Genomic DNA, 15,616 nt, shown 5'->3' with positions numbered 1-15,616 from the left:
ATTCCCTAATGTAGACACTCTGCTATAATGACAAGGATCTACACAGATTCTCAATAAAGCTTGTTTCTCTTGCCTCATATTCCTATAATACCAAGGGGCCATCTACCAGCCCTCAGGCCACACCCCTTCCATGCTGGAGGACGCCCATGGTTATGAAACCACCAGGCTGAAACCAGCACTGAGTGCCTCCCAATGAGTGCATCAGGAGGTCCTGTCCCTGCTGTGTCCCTAGAACTTAACAATACAGAAAACATCTGCTTGTTGAAAGCCTGGGATCACTGAAAATAAACAGACCTCCTAGTTCTTCCTGATTCATGCAACAGACAGGGTGCTGGGGATGGAATGTGTTGGAGAGAGTAAAACTTAGATTGTAAATAGAAAGGGGTGGGAGAAAGGGAAGAGTAGAAGAATATAACCAGCTATTACTGGTTTGTTCATTACTCAACAAATATTTATCTGAGCATCAAGTCAGATGCTGAGGATATAAAGAGAAAAATACACAGCACTTTCAAAGAGTTTACACTCTAGTAAAGAGAAAGGTAATGGAAAAGAATGGCCATACTGTTAAGAAAGGTATGACCAGCAGGAAAAGGGGGGAAAGGGAACAGGTTGCTGGGGAACACAGGGAAGACTTGTGTTTGAGCTGCTACCTGGCAAAAAGATGCAAGTTTGCCAAAAGGATGGGCAATGGATGAACAGGAGGACACATTTCAAGCTGGAGGAAGAGCATGAGCAAAGGTACAGAAGCATGAGCAAACATGCCCTGTGCACACAGATGCTCTTTACTATGTCTTGAAAGTAAACCAGAAAGAGGCTATGCTATCCCTGGTGACCAAGTGTCAGAAGCGGTGTGATGGTACTGTGAGAATAAAGAAGACACACACAGAGGTGAGTTCTTCCTTAGATGAACCTATGTCCCATGAAAGCATCTTGTAAGTACCTTTAAAAAGTTCTGCTCACAGTAAAGGTAAACAGGATGAGAATATGTTTACTTGAGGAAAAAACAAAAAAACAAACCCACATCTTCAGGAAGATTCACTATAGCCAATGAGTAGCAGAGGCAGCTTTGCAGGTCTCCCACCAGCTGCACAGAAAGGGGCTGGAAAACTGGTTAGGCAAGTGGCAGGGCTGGCTCATTGACTCCCCATGGGTTATGAAAACTCTTGTTAGCAGAGGAGGTCTCTGAGCTTTCCCGTGTGGGCCAAAACAAGCCCGATACCCAGTGCACTAGCAGAGATATGTTGCGTGGCATTTGCTCCCAAGTAAGGGCTTTATGTAAGTCATTATCGCATGTAAAGCTCTACCACTTCCTTTAAAATTTCAACAGCTGAGTCCTATAATCAGGAACAAGTATCCAAATAAAGACATCTCTTCCTCCATATAGACAAAGAGCAGGCATATATTTCCTTGAATAGAAATGAAACAAACCACTTCCGCCAAGATGGAGGTTTAAGGTGGATGTGCCTGCCTCCTCACACAACCAAGTTTAGGGACAACTAAATATTAGCATCAGAAAACACAACCAGAACACGGAAAACTGAACTTTTCGGAAGTCCGCTAACAACAAATTCTTCGGCCCGACCGGTAAGGGGCGAAACCGGCATCGGGTGAGGAGTTACAAAGGAGTCGACCCCGGCGCGGAATCCAGACGCGCGAATCCAGTCGCACGGGTTCCAAACCCAGGATTGGACCTAGTGAGCGACCGAGCGGCCCACCGGGTGAGCGACTACGGAGGAGTCAGTGGGGAGGCGGTGGCAGCGAGTTGACTGAGGTTGCCTGGTTGCACGCGGGTGAGGGAGTGAGTGCTTGGACCGGCGGCTGCGGCGGCGGCAGCGCCATTTCCCCGCTCTGACCACGCCCCCACATACAGCGTCACAACCCAGCGACCTGGGAATCCAAGGCGCCGCCCCTCCCACTTAAAGGGCCAGAACAGACCAAAAATGTCGCAGGAAGACCTCAAAGCCCCACAGATAAATCTAAGTGACGAAGAAATAGAAAATCTCTCAGACGCACAGTTTAAAACACTGGTCATCAGCTTCCTCACAGATCTGGTGGACTATAGCCACAAATTAGAGAAACATATGAAGGCTAAATTAAGGGAAATGAATGGAATTCCACAGGAAAACCATAGAGATGAAAAAAAAACTGGGACTCAAATCAATGGAGTGAACCAGAAGGAAGAAAAAAATGATCAATCAGAAAGGAATGAAGAAATAAGAATTCAGAAAAATGAGGAGAAGCTTAGGAACCTCCAGGACATCTATAAACGCTCCAATATCCGAATTATAGGGGTACCAGAAGGGGGGAAAGACACAACCACCAGTGGAAAAACTATTTGAACAAATAATAAAAGAAAATTTCCCCAATCTGGCAAAGGAAATAGACTTCCAAGAAATCCAAGAAGCTCAGAGAGTACCAAAAAAAGTTGGACTCAAGAAGAAACACACCAAGGCATATCATAATTACATTAGCCAAAATTAAAATGAAGGAAAGAATCCTGGAAGCAGCAAGAGGTAAGGGGACAATCACCTACAAAGGAGTCCCCATCAGGCTGTCAGCAGATTTCTCAAAAGAGACCTTACAGGCAAGAAGGGGCTGGAAAGAAATATTCCAAGTCATGAAATCTAAAGACCTACAACCAAGATTGCTCTACCCAGCAAAACTTTCATTTAGAACGGAAGGACAGATAAGGTGCTTCTCAGATAAGATCAAATTCAAGGAGTTCATCATCACCAAGCCCTTATTATATGAAATGTTAAAGGGACTTATCTAAGAAAAAGAAGTTAAAGAAACATGAACAGTGCAAGGACAACAAACTCACAGTTATTAACAACCACACCTAAAACGAAAGCAAACTAAAAGGACAGCTAGATCAGGAGTGGAAACATAGAAATGAAGATCTCAAGGAGGGTTAGCAACAGGGGAGTGGGAGGAGGAGACGGGGGGAGAAGGTACAGAAAACAAGTAGCATAGACAGTAGATAGAAAATAGAAGGGAGGGCAAGAATAGTATGGGAAATATAGAACCTAAAGGACTTGAGACACATGGACATAAACTAAAGGGGGGTAATGGTGGGGTTGGGGGGGCAGGGTGGAGGGGAATGAAGGGGGGAATAGAACAACTGTAACAGCATAATTAATTCAAAAAAAATAAATAAATTTATTAAAAAAAAAAAAAAGAAATGAAACAAACCCCAAACCAAAAACTAATATTACACTACCAGATGATAGTACAAATTATAAATTAAACTACACATTCTAGAAAGCTACAGGTGTTAAGTTCTTTGACTTGGAAGATTTTGCAAATGTATGATGTTACTAACTAAATACAGAAAAAATGAGAGATGCTCAGAAATGGGATCTGATTCGCCGAGGGCAAGAGAAAGTGGCGCAGAATCTATTTTGCATATTCAAGAGTACAAAAGTACAAAAATGAAAATGGGTAGTGCACACACACAAGGCTTTACTGCCTCTAGCCAATTCCCTTCACGGCATTTGTCAGGTGTGTGCACTCAGGCCACTGAAAGCAGATACCTGATGGGGAGGGACACTTACTCTTCGGCAAATCCCCAGTACTGGAGGCTGAAACCGTCCTGCTTCGGTCATGGGACGGACTGCTCTCCTCATGCTCAGTAAGTGGGGATCCTTCGGAAGGTGCAGAGCCACAAGCCACAGGTTCTAACGGCCCAGAGAACACTGATGTGGAAAACTCTGGAAACTGTGACTCTGGTATTTTATGTCGTCCATTTGGCAATTCCCCATTGAATTGTTCATAGGAGCTGCTATACGTGTAATCGCTTTCTGCATTTGGCTCATCAAGGTTGTATTCCTCGGCGTTTGGGCAATCTTCTTCATCATCATCTTCGTCATCCAGCTGCTGTTCCAGTAGGAATGGACCATTCTCAATATGGCCATTGGTTTTGGGGGATTCAATCCATGTAGGATCTATGTTCTCAAGTTCCTGTTCAACATCGTCTTCATCTTTCTCAATGTTTTCTTTCTCAGCATCTTCTTTCTCTTCCTGATCCTCAGCTTCACCTTAAAAAGTTGATGAGTTAAGAATCAGAATTTGTTACTCTCCTTAACACAATGGCCCTAGGTACTTATCTCCTCCAACAAGAGGTATTTCTGAATGTGCTTAAAATATGTACTACGTAGCAAACACAGCTTGGCTCTCAGGATAATGTCCTCAGGTTTTCAAAATCTCATTTTTCATTTATTAAGCAACTGGCCCACTCTTATTAGAAAAAGTCAGTTTGGGAGGGAAATGACTATCGTAGCTCCACTTCCATTTCTACCATCTCCTCTACAATCTTCACAAAAGGCTTCCTGGGTACATTATTACTATGAGGTGAAAGTTTAATTACAGAATAAAAGTCAATCATTAGCATGATAGGGACATGGAGTTTCTCAGATACTTTCCATTTTTAAAAAAACTTCCGAAATATTAACATATTTCTGGCACACATTTGACAAATGAACTACCGGACTGTTCCCCATACTCCCGAATAAGGAGTTAAAGAGAACCATCCTCACATCCCAAGCAACAGCCGCAAGTCAGCCTTTGTGATGACCTGGCGGTGGCCGTGGGGATGAGCACCCTATTAACGAACCCCTGGGCCCTCTGCCCCTCCTTAGCATGTCACTGACCGCTGTCCCGTGCAGTCTCTCCCTCAGCAGCCTCCTCTAATCCTGTGGTTTTTAGTTTCACCTCTGGGCCGTATTCATCATCTTGCTCATTGGTAGGTACAGCTGATGTGACATTTTCTTCTATTATTTTCCTTTCAGCTTCGCGCTCCAGTTCTTCTATTTCCTGCAGGCGCTTTTCCAGTAACTCGGCCTGCCTTTTCTGTTTCTTTTTCAGCTTTTTCTTTTTGTTTTTAGAAATTTTTCCTATCTACAACATGTTAAGAAAATACCACAGGTCAGATTGCTTATTTTTAAAGCACTACACAATACTATTAAGTGCAGGCAGAATGGCAAATACTGATACAGCCTGTTTTTCCAGGTCTTGAATAAAATCACATGCTGGGATATGAGATCCACCTGGTAGCTAGGGCTACAGTCAAACCAGAAAAAAGAAACCAGCGTAACATCAAATAATTGGGACTGGGACTGCTACCAGGTCCTGCCCTCACAGGGATATACAGCTTAAATCCAATGAAGTCTTTTTCATTCAAACTCTGAGAGTCGCTGCATATACTCTACCCTTTAAACAAGAAGCACCTCTTGGAGTTTTACATACTGCTGCCTGTATTCAAAGTAACGACATCCCCTCCCCTTACTGTCTTAGCCAATTGTCTGTCAAAGAGAAACGCCTGCCGACATGTGCATTGTTTTCATGGCTGGTCAATAGCACTGTTTGTGTTGGGGTCTCACACACTGAGCTGTTATCAAACTGCCAAGACTGCATGAATGGAAGAAATGAGCATATGAAGGAAAGGGGGATAAAAGCCACCACTTCAGTCTGCTTCTCGTCACAGCCTCTGACTTGGGAGGAGCGAGCCTCCAGTTCTCACAGACTCAATGATCAAACAGAGCTGCTGCAGGCCAGGGAGAACTGTGGGGAACGGGCCGGGGGCATCGGTTTTACAGCGCCCTCTTGTACTGGGGCTTTCATTCCAAACCAAGGCTGCAGGCAGCACTTGGAATTTTTGGACATTTCCTTTCAAATAGTTTTGGTTCATAAAGCTCTTTTAAAAATTTGTAGGTGACCCATCAACTCAAGATATTCTATCCTCTCTTGGAATCAAGCCAGGTTTGGGTCCGTTGCTACAGGATTTAATTCCAAACAGCCTGCTTCATTTGACTGGACTTACTGCTTTCACAGGACTGAAACACAGACAATGCTCTTTCATAGAACTACTGGATGGAAAAAGATCAGAACAGCTTCAGAAACGCCGGTCATTTGGAAGCCAATGAGAAATAAAGTGAAGTGTTTCCTGAATAATCACACTTCAAACTCTGCCTCTATTATCACACATCTCACCAGGCTTGGCCAAAAGCACTCCAGAAAAGTATATAAGGAAAAGGTAAATCCAACTTGGAACAACTCTATTTGTAACACTAAAGATCAGTTCAACTTACCAAAACAGTATGTCTTAATACATTCAAGGACACACATCATTTGCAAACGTACTTGTCTTTTATATTAATACACTAAGATATCTGTGATTGAAAAGGGACAAAAAAATAGTATAGCCAATTCTCCCAAACAACTCTTCAATGAAAAGTTGTTACAGAAAGAAACAAATTATGTTACAATTTGAAAAGTTCAATAATAAATAGGTGCTTTAAGTGTTAAGTACTTACAGGTTTCTGCTGTGGAGCGGTACTCACTAAAACAAAGTAAAACAAAATGACTGTTTAGAGAAAAATTATTACATATATTTAGGTAGGTAATTTGAATTGTAAGATGAAATACTTACAGTCTTTTAATGGCTATACAACTTCTATAACTGTTAAATACTAGAGCTTCTGATTCAAAGACACTTGAAGTATGTTAATCCAACTCAAAGAAATGATTGGTTCTTTAAATGCATAGCAGTAATTGTTCAATATAGACCATTTTTCTAAACTTAAATAACCATTCATTTCAAAAACAGTTATCCCAAAGCCCTGACTGATCACTTAAGAAAATGAAATAGAGTTCACAAATGTGAACTCTTTGAACCAAATTTGTTTTATAAATAATGAAATGAACAATTTAGATTAGATGTACATCTATGTTTGAAAACTGTTTAGCAAGTTTGTACAACTCAGGTAAATCAAATTCTGCAGCAAATATTCCAGAAATCAAATGACCAGACCATGCCAGACTCAAAAGCTTGACAGACTATATGGTTCCATGATCTGGAAAAAACACCCTGATGGCATAAAATAAGATCTATTAGAGGTGCTGCATCTCCCAAGAGCCCAGTCGGTCACAGGGCTGTGGCCTTTAGCCGACGCCCCTGGCCTGACAACACACTAGCACACACACACACCATGAAGAGAGGGTGCGAGCACAGTCTACACTTCACTGCCACCACTACAGTAAGTCAAAATCAGGGATAAAACTCCATATGCCAATATGGAGTTTATGTCACTTGGTCTTTTCCCACCCTGGGATCTTGTGCAACTGAGTCCAAACCCAACAGGTAGACTCTGACTGACGTCACTATTCTAATTGGAGATTAGCAAGCACTCTAACAAACTTGAAGCCAGAAAAAATTCTGATGCCTTACTACAAGTTGGGTACACCAAACCTACTACTACATACTCTTCAGCAGAGAAGTGGGCAACAGACAAAAATGTTCAAATGTAGATGAAGCAGCAGGTAAGAATTTAAGTGACCTTTTAAGGGAGAACAAAGCTAATTCAAATATTAAAGTATATGTGGTGGGACCCTAAAAAAAACGAAATTTATTTATTAGAAATTGTGTATTTATTCTTATGTTTAAATTCCAGCCACCTTCAAAGTACTCCCCATTTGATGCAATATACCTACCAAGACGTTTTTTCCACTGCTCAAAATAGGTTTTTGAACTTGCTGATTCTGATGCCTTTTATACTGTTTCTGCTATTTTTTGTTTCATCTCTTCCACATCAGCAAAACAGTTACTTTTGAGGGACTTTTTCATCCAGGGTAACAAAAAAAAATGTTTGGGGCAACACTGAGTGAATTTGGGGCAGTGGGACAGACAGGGTGGTTTAGAAATGCTGTTTTGGTCAAAAGCTGTGGAACACTCAGCTGGGTGTGCTCAGGTGCACTGGTAAACCACGCATGGTGAAACGAGTAACCGTGTTGAAAGTCTGCACAAAATACTCACTGAGGCGGAACGGAGCCTCTCACCCCACCACCAGCTGGTGCACTGATGCAGATGGATTTGTGTAACACTCACCTGGTGGGGAAGCCTGTATTATAAGGGCCTGCCCTCCAGAAGATAATTCTGGTCTTTTTGGATCCTCCTTATAATTTAATTGAGATATCTTCCTTTTCAAGTAAAAAGTCTAGCTATTTCTATCAGTCAGGCTCTTACAAAAATTCCTGATATGTACCCATTCACCTAAACAGCCTTCAATATATAATTTTGCAGGCTCTCAAATGTCCTCAATGGGCTGAAAGAGAGCTGGCTTGGCTTCCTCACCTGCAGACCCAGAAGGAGGGGGAGCTCCGGCTTTCTGCCACTCAGTGGCCTCGGCTGCCATTCTTCTCACATATGCATCATCCACACACATCAAGATGTTTTCTGGCTTTATGTCAGTATGAATGATCTTGCACTTACTGTGTAGATAATCTAACCCCTGAAGTACCTGATCACAGTAAAATCAAGAGAGGAGATGAGTTATTTATACCTTTATTACTCAACATTTGTAAAATAGACAATACTGTCATAAGGCACAAAATTTAACAGAAAAGGATATTTAGTAAAAATACCCCCAACCCCCAGCTTCTTCCCACACGCAACCAATGCGTATCATTCTGGAGATGACTTACGTTCAGAGAAATAAATGCATCTCTATATACACTTTTTAAATAACATTACTGAGATGTTAAATTACACACCATACGAGTCACCCTTTTAAGTGTACTGCTCAATGGTATTTAGATGTGCAACCGCCACCCAAAAAAGAAACACTCTGCTCACTGGCAGTCACTCTCCATCCCCTCCAAACCCCCACAGCCCTGGGAAACCACTAATGCGCTTTTTCTCTTTTTCCGAAGATTTTATATAAATGAAATGATATAAAGTGGTCTTTTGTAACTGGTATAATATTCTCAAGGTTCATCCATGTGTAGGATGTATTGATACTTCATCATTTCTTTTAATTGCCAAGTAATGTTCCACTGGATATACCGTCTTGTGTCTAGCCATTCACTTGATGGACATTGGAGTTTTTCCACTTTTGGACTATTATAAATAGTATTGCCATGAACCTTCACATACAAGTTTCTGTGTGGATATATGCTTTTATTTTTCTTGAGCATATGCCTAGAAGTGCAATTGTTGGGTCACAGGGTCACTCTCCATTTACGCGCTTCGATGAACTGCCAAACTGTTTTATGCAGTGGCTGCACCACTTTACATTCCCAGCAGCCATGCACGAGGGGCCTGATGTCTTCATCACGGCCAACACCTGTTCTCTTTTTTTTATTTCAGTGACTACAGTGAGTAAGAAGGGTGTACCTCATTAATCTGCATTTCCATGATAACTAATGATGTGAATACACTTTTAATATTGCAGGAAAGGAGGTCAAAATTTTCCTGGACTTATACATCCATTCAAGACCAACTTTTTCAATTCTTTCCTAGAAACCATTATTTTTAAAATAAAGATCACAATAAAAAATAAAGAAAATAAAAATACAGATCATGTTCCTATGCACTAGAAATTGTAAATGCTCAATAAATATTAACATTTAATAAATATCATTCAAACATTTTAAGTCATACAGGGGTCTTGTCCACAAGAGAAAAGAAAGTGGGGAAAAGAGAAGCCGAAGATCAAATAACACAGCAGTAGAAAGTGAGGGTATAGAGGTTTCAAAAGGAAAATGGAAAAAGAAAGACCTGTCTCTCAAACAGGATGAAAATCCTTCATCTAATCTTTTTTCCCTCCTTGTCTAGCCCCACACTGTACTATCTGTTTGATACACAGCAATAAACAAAGTTCCCTGTGTTCATGGGGCTGAGAGTCGATGCATTATCACAGAGCTTACCATTTCATGCCAGGGGGTAGAAGGGAATGGCCAAAAAAACAAAACAACCAAAAAACCAACCCCAAAACCCCCACATTGAATAATGGGCACAGAAAACACAACATAATATGTGGATGAGTTCTGAATAAGCAGTACCAGTAAATGTCAACACTTTTCTTAAAATATCTTTTCATCACTATCCCATCCTTCAAGTACCCTTTATTTTTCCATTTTAGGACTTCGGCAGTTCTTAAGTTGTTTTACCATTTAGAGCACAGGTAAGAAGAGTTCATGTGATTTGCTATCCAAATGTGTTCATGGACGTTCTTATGACAGGGAGGCACTCCAGAGGAACAAAGTGTTCTCGGCAAGAATTTAAGATTCCAGATTTTACAAATATTACTACTGCATTCAACTGGACAAACTTTCCTTAAGAAGCATAGCTTATAACACCTGACTATAAAAACAAGCAAAAGATTTCACCAGAACAAATTAAGTAAGTTAATTAAGATAATGCAAATCATTAAAGGAAAGAAAACCATTAAGAGACATAGCATTAAAACACAACTTTGGGAATCACACTGTTCCAAAACTGCTGCTCAATCATTCGTTCACTGTGCAAGTCACTTTTAAGCTCATTCATTTATTGGGCAAGGTATTTAAGCTACCTGACTTTCCATTTTTAGGCCGATAAAGTAGAGGGAACGTTATGTATTAGAAATAATCTGTGAAACACACAAAAACAAGGTGTATCTTAAAGGAAGCTCAAAATAAGTGGTACAATTAAAGTAAGCCAGAAGATTTGTATTGACATTGACTAAATAACTATAACTCTGCTAAGTCACATATTAAACTTCTCCAGTCTCATTTCTCCCATCTCTAATATGAACGGGCTCTGCTTGGTAACTTCCATAGTAGTAAAATTCCAAAATCTGATTCCACAACTTCTTTTAATTCTATTTATTATACTATTTTTAAAAATCTTTAGCTATAAGCTAAGAAGAATGGCTTTATTTTTTAAAATGTCATTTCTGTTATCAGCCAAAGAAGTTGAAAGCAGTAAAGCAGCCCAGAATCCTGAATCCAGCAATGAGCAATCTTACAACCATTTACACAGAACTACTATGATGATGCAAAAAAAATAAAAATCAATGAATCAGGCTTCTTGCTCAAGCATAGATTTCCTTTTGCAAATTATGAAAAACAGTTAAAAGGAGCCTGACTTCATTTGTCAAATCACAGTGCTTTTCTCTTGACTAAAACATACATACTTGGCCTCGGCAGCAGGAAGCAGCAGAGGCTGCACAGATCCTTGAATGCTGAGACCAATCTACACACAAATGGGCCAGTAACAGAGCTAACACCCTGCTGGGGCATGGGTCAGTGTTCTCCACGGGAGTCAGACCTGCAGGGCAGCAGCCTCACAGAAGTGAAAGCAGAGCCTGGGGCTGGGAGTAAGAGAGGCCCAGTCCTTGGTCAGAAACTAACTAGCCAAGGTTCAGAGCAAATTCCTTCTCTCAAGTTCAACGGTAAAATAAGCGGTTTGGTCAAGATAGCCTCCAAGGATTTTTTCTGTACATCCAAGAACCATGTCAGAGATTATCTACTGCTTGTGTTAGCAACACAGATCTACTCTTTCCCACCACAGCTTGCTGCAAACAGGTCCCGTGGCCTTGCAAATAGAAAAGGAGGAGTAAGCTGAGAGTAATGTGAAGACTTCTCTCTAGTGTGTCTCCCTGGTCCTACACATGCCCCACCCACAGCGATGCTTCCCCAGAATCCTAAACTGCAGAGGGAAACATAACGAGAGCAATTTTCCAAATTATTTTATGACTCCAGCCACAACCTGGGGGCTTTCTTCCTCTCCCCTGAACAAAGAACATGGTGCAGAGATTTGACCTCTCATTCTGTGTGGCAAGGCCTTGCTGATGCAGCTCCAAGGGAACCCCGCCAGCAACCGGATGAACAGGCTGGGCAGCAGAGGCTGGCCCTGAGCAAGAGCACTGCAAGGGATACTGGCTCCGGGTGGAGGTGGAGGTGACACCAAAGGGACTCTCTTCAGCCCAGAAACTTTCTTACTAGAAAAGCTAAAGCTCCCACTAGATTTCTCTTCCTAGGACAGATCTGAGATAAACTGTACACACTGCTTCTGACAAACATAATGTTAAATTGAATGGAGGAGTGTTGGAAATAGCTGCTACAATAAGAGAGGACAAGAACTAGATATGCAGACCCAAGTTTTAGTGGACACTGTCTTTGATCACCTAAAGTGATCCTAAAATAGCCCTCTGCACCCTGCTCTTTCTGACTAGTGAAAATTAATGAGAAAACCCAGCAGCTCTGCTTCTGAATATAGTCAAGAAAGAACATAAATCCACTGTGCCCAGTATTTAGGCTGCACAAAGTAATGAGCTGGGAAAGAGGCTTAACTCCATTGAAAGGGAGTGACTTCACCGTATTTGTGACTTGAGAACCCGACATTTTGAGGAGAATTCCTAGTACAGAATTATGCATACCACCACGCCAAACCATTCCAAGAATATAAATGTTTATCAATTTAAAATTCATGTTCTCAGCTAAAATTCAACAACACTGGCTTGACCATAATGAATTCACTGACAACTAAGACCAGTGGAATAACTAAAATGGTAAATAAATACTAAGTGTAGGCAAAATCCTTCAGTGACAGCGGGGGAGTCAGCCTGCTGGGCACAGCCGCAGGCCTTGGTGTGCCTGCAGGGTCCACCGCCCCACAGGAGGGGTTTGGAAAAGCACTGCGTTTTACAAGTCCCATAGCTTTTGTATTGCAGCACATAGTACAAATTATAAATTACCTTTTAAATAAAACCGAGTGGCTGTACTTTTAAACAATCTAATTGCCAGCCCTACTATTACAGCAAAAACAAACAAAAACCACTTACCACAGAGACATGAATGCGCACTTTTCACAAATACATGCTACAATTGATAATGCTCCCAAATACATCTATGTACACCTTTCACACATGGAAGACAGCATGGAAAAAGAAGTTGCAGATGTAAGTCCAACCTGGGCACACAAGGGGACCGTGGGACCTGGGAGGCCTTCGTCCTGCCTGTGCAAGGCCTTCAGTGTGGTGCAGACAGCACCACCATGGCCTTGTCAGGCTGTGCGGAGGACCAGCCAGCATAACATAAATTAAAAGCACTTACAACAGCGAGCGCCTAAAAGAGCATAACAAATGTCAATGACTATCATAACAGAAAATAAGAATAATTTAAAAATCCAGGTGACTCTGTGATAATACTGGAAAAAACGAGCAATTAGAAAGTCACCAAAATCAGGGCCCTGCCCTTATTAGCCTTCACTGAGTGGCAAGCAGTCACTTCTTCACAGTGTTTCTGATTTAAACCATAAAGTTTTAAAATGTAAGATGTCAGCCACTGTTTCAATTACATAAGAAAGTCAAAACTGCACTTAAAGAACAGCAAAGGTGTTTAAAGAAAACTGTACCACAAATAACAAATGCTGCCAACAAAAGCACAGCTTTTCCTCTTTCAGCTTCAGAAATAAAAGCTAGATATAAAATAGATCTCAATAAAGCTGACTTCAAAAGAAAAAAGAAATGAAAGCTGTGGGGCAAATAGACAACCACAGGACTCCACTCCTGAGGCCAGAGAAGCAGCAGGTGCCTGTGGGAAGGGGGTGGGGGCGGGGGCGGGTGGGGCACCGCGATGCCACCACAACGCACAGCACCATCACCACACGCAGCCAGGATAGCGATTCTCTGGCCACATGCACAATGTCACCACGGCTAAGTCAGGACAGCTAAGAACTGATCAAAGCATTGATAACTGTGTATAGGTGACGCTGGAAATGTAATTGATTTAATTGCCATTACTTTTAGAAAATAAAGAAGTGATAACATTTACATACCAACCTGTCAAATCGTAAGTCAGCCATTCTGTAAAGTCAGATTAAGAGGAACATGCACTTCATCTTTCATTTAAGAAAGCGACAGAGATGTGAAAACGACAACACATGACCTGTAACTCCGAGGTGCTCCTGATGCAGCTGGGAGACATGATGGCTACTTGTTCTAGTCACAGTGCTGGATGCTTCATCACGCCCTAGTCCCTCAGAATTAATCTCCACACGAAAGCCATAATTATGTATTATCATTCTGATTATACAAACGAGGAAGCAAATTCACCGAGGCAAAGTAAAAACAGTTAAATGCCACAGTTAGAATATGAAATCAAATGTATTGCTAAGGCATGTCCAGTGGTTCTCAATGAGAGGGGGTCTTGCCTTCTTGAGGACATCTGATAAAGTTCAGACCCACTTTTACCTGTCACAGCTGAGGTGGCGGTGGCTGATACACAGTCATCTAGTGGGTAGAGGCCAGAGATGCAGCTAAACACCCTACAATCATGGGACAGGTCCGTACGATAAAGAACTATCCAGTCCAAAATGTCATCACAGTGCCAGGGTTGAAACACTTTGGCCTATTAAGACCCTGCAATTGTTAGGGAAGAACCAAATGCAGGCCACGGGCTTCCTGAAGAGGGAAAAACACCACCTTAACTGGGCAGCATGAGAAACCTTCATCACAGAAGTGGTATTTTGGTTGACTCTTTAGCTAAAACATGGGTAGAAAAGAAAGCATGGTATTTTCAGCAACAAAAAAATTATCAAAGATGTGAGTAGGAGGTGAGTACTCTCTCTATAATCCTACCAAAGAAAACCAGTAAGAATCTATGATTAAAAATTCTGGTACATTGGCATGTATTTATAAAATGCTTGGGACATCTTTGCATATTCATAAGAAATGAGTGACTTGACTGACTTCAGGAGGGAAATTTGGTACCTGAAGGACATACATTTTAGAACAGTTTTGTGTATTACCTATTTAAAAATTAATTAACAGACAAAAATTTACCTTCCAAGATATAAGAAATGAACTAGGATTTGTAAGAAAAAACATGGGCTGACACCAGATGGCAGAAGAAGGAAGAACAGTTTTAACTCTTATTGGACATTTAACTCTTATTTGTATGATTCAAACGAATTATATGCTGCTTGGCAAAAAGCATGAACTTCAAAGCCATATACTAGCTGCGTTTGAATTCCTGCTAGACCACTTAATACTCTGTAAGTTACTTCCTGATTAGGGGCAAGTAATTTAACCCCTCTATGCCTCAGTTCCACTTACATGAAATCAGGGAAGTAAAGACACCTACTTCACAGTTACTGTGAGAATCCAATGAATTAAAATTTGCAAAGTCTTTAGAACTATGGCACACAGCAAACACTAAATAAATATTTGCAATTATTAATAGGGGGATCCCTTTATATCTTAAAAATCTAGTAAGGACATTACATTTATTATTCTCATTTATTTATGATGAGATTGTGGCCGAAGGAGGCTAAGTTCGCCAAAGTCCTCTTGCTAAGGGACTTTATCACTCCATATATTGTTATATGAAAGTCAAGAAGGTTAAGCCTTAGACAACAGGGGACAGGCAATCACCAGAGGTTTATATATGAGGAGTGTGAATTATTAAAGTGCAGTTTTTCTTGGAAAGGTAGCTGCCAATGGAAAGGAGACTAAACTGCAACAGGCAAGTAGAAGAGGGCCAGACCCCAGGAGAGGAGAGAGAAGTATATGAGCCCAGGATGGTGACAATACAGGGAACATCAGTGTAAAAGACATGGTGCAGGAGGGACTGGAGGCCAGGGGACTGGAGAAGCACAGCAGGTGACACAGGCATAGGGATGACTGACACGAGGTCAGCTACACCTGACTGTGAAGGCAAAGGAGACACACAGAAAGACTATTAGAATGGTGGCCCTGCCATGTCTTGTTCTAGAAAGGGACATAACTATGAAGGTCTATTAATAAAGGATCTTCCCAGAACTACCCAGGCATCAGAAATACAAAAGCCATAGGCT

The 15,616-nt window shown here is 41.3% G+C and overlaps 1 protein-coding gene across 5 annotated transcripts in view; it reads right to left on the bottom strand.

Annotated features, from left to right (window-relative positions):
- SRPK2 (SRSF protein kinase 2) overlaps window positions 1-15,616 on the bottom strand; it is a 244,131-nt gene that overhangs the window by 19,243 nt on the left and 209,272 nt on the right. For all 5 annotated transcript variants that reach the window (XM_037164929.2, XM_037164933.2, XM_037164927.2 and 2 more), the window contains 4 exons: window positions 8,129-8,294; window positions 6,312-6,337; window positions 4,650-4,896; window positions 3,555-4,037 (listed from right to left, as the gene is read on the bottom strand). In XM_037164929.2, coding sequence (XP_037020824.2) covers window positions 3,555-4,037; window positions 4,650-4,896; window positions 6,312-6,337; window positions 8,129-8,294 — 922 coding nt within the window. The remainder of the gene's footprint in view (window positions 1-3,554; window positions 4,038-4,649; window positions 4,897-6,311; window positions 6,338-8,128; window positions 8,295-15,616) is intronic.

The sequence above is a fragment of the Artibeus jamaicensis genome, unplaced genomic scaffold (assembly GCF_021234435.1).
Source record: "Artibeus jamaicensis isolate MK-2021 breed Jamaican fruit bat unplaced genomic scaffold, CSHL_Jam_final contig_834, whole genome shotgun sequence".
Classification (NCBI taxonomy): domain Eukaryota; kingdom Metazoa; phylum Chordata; class Mammalia; order Chiroptera; family Phyllostomidae; genus Artibeus; species Artibeus jamaicensis.
The sequence above is the reverse complement of the archived record's forward strand: the minus strand, read 5'-3'. Positions and strand labels throughout refer to the sequence as shown.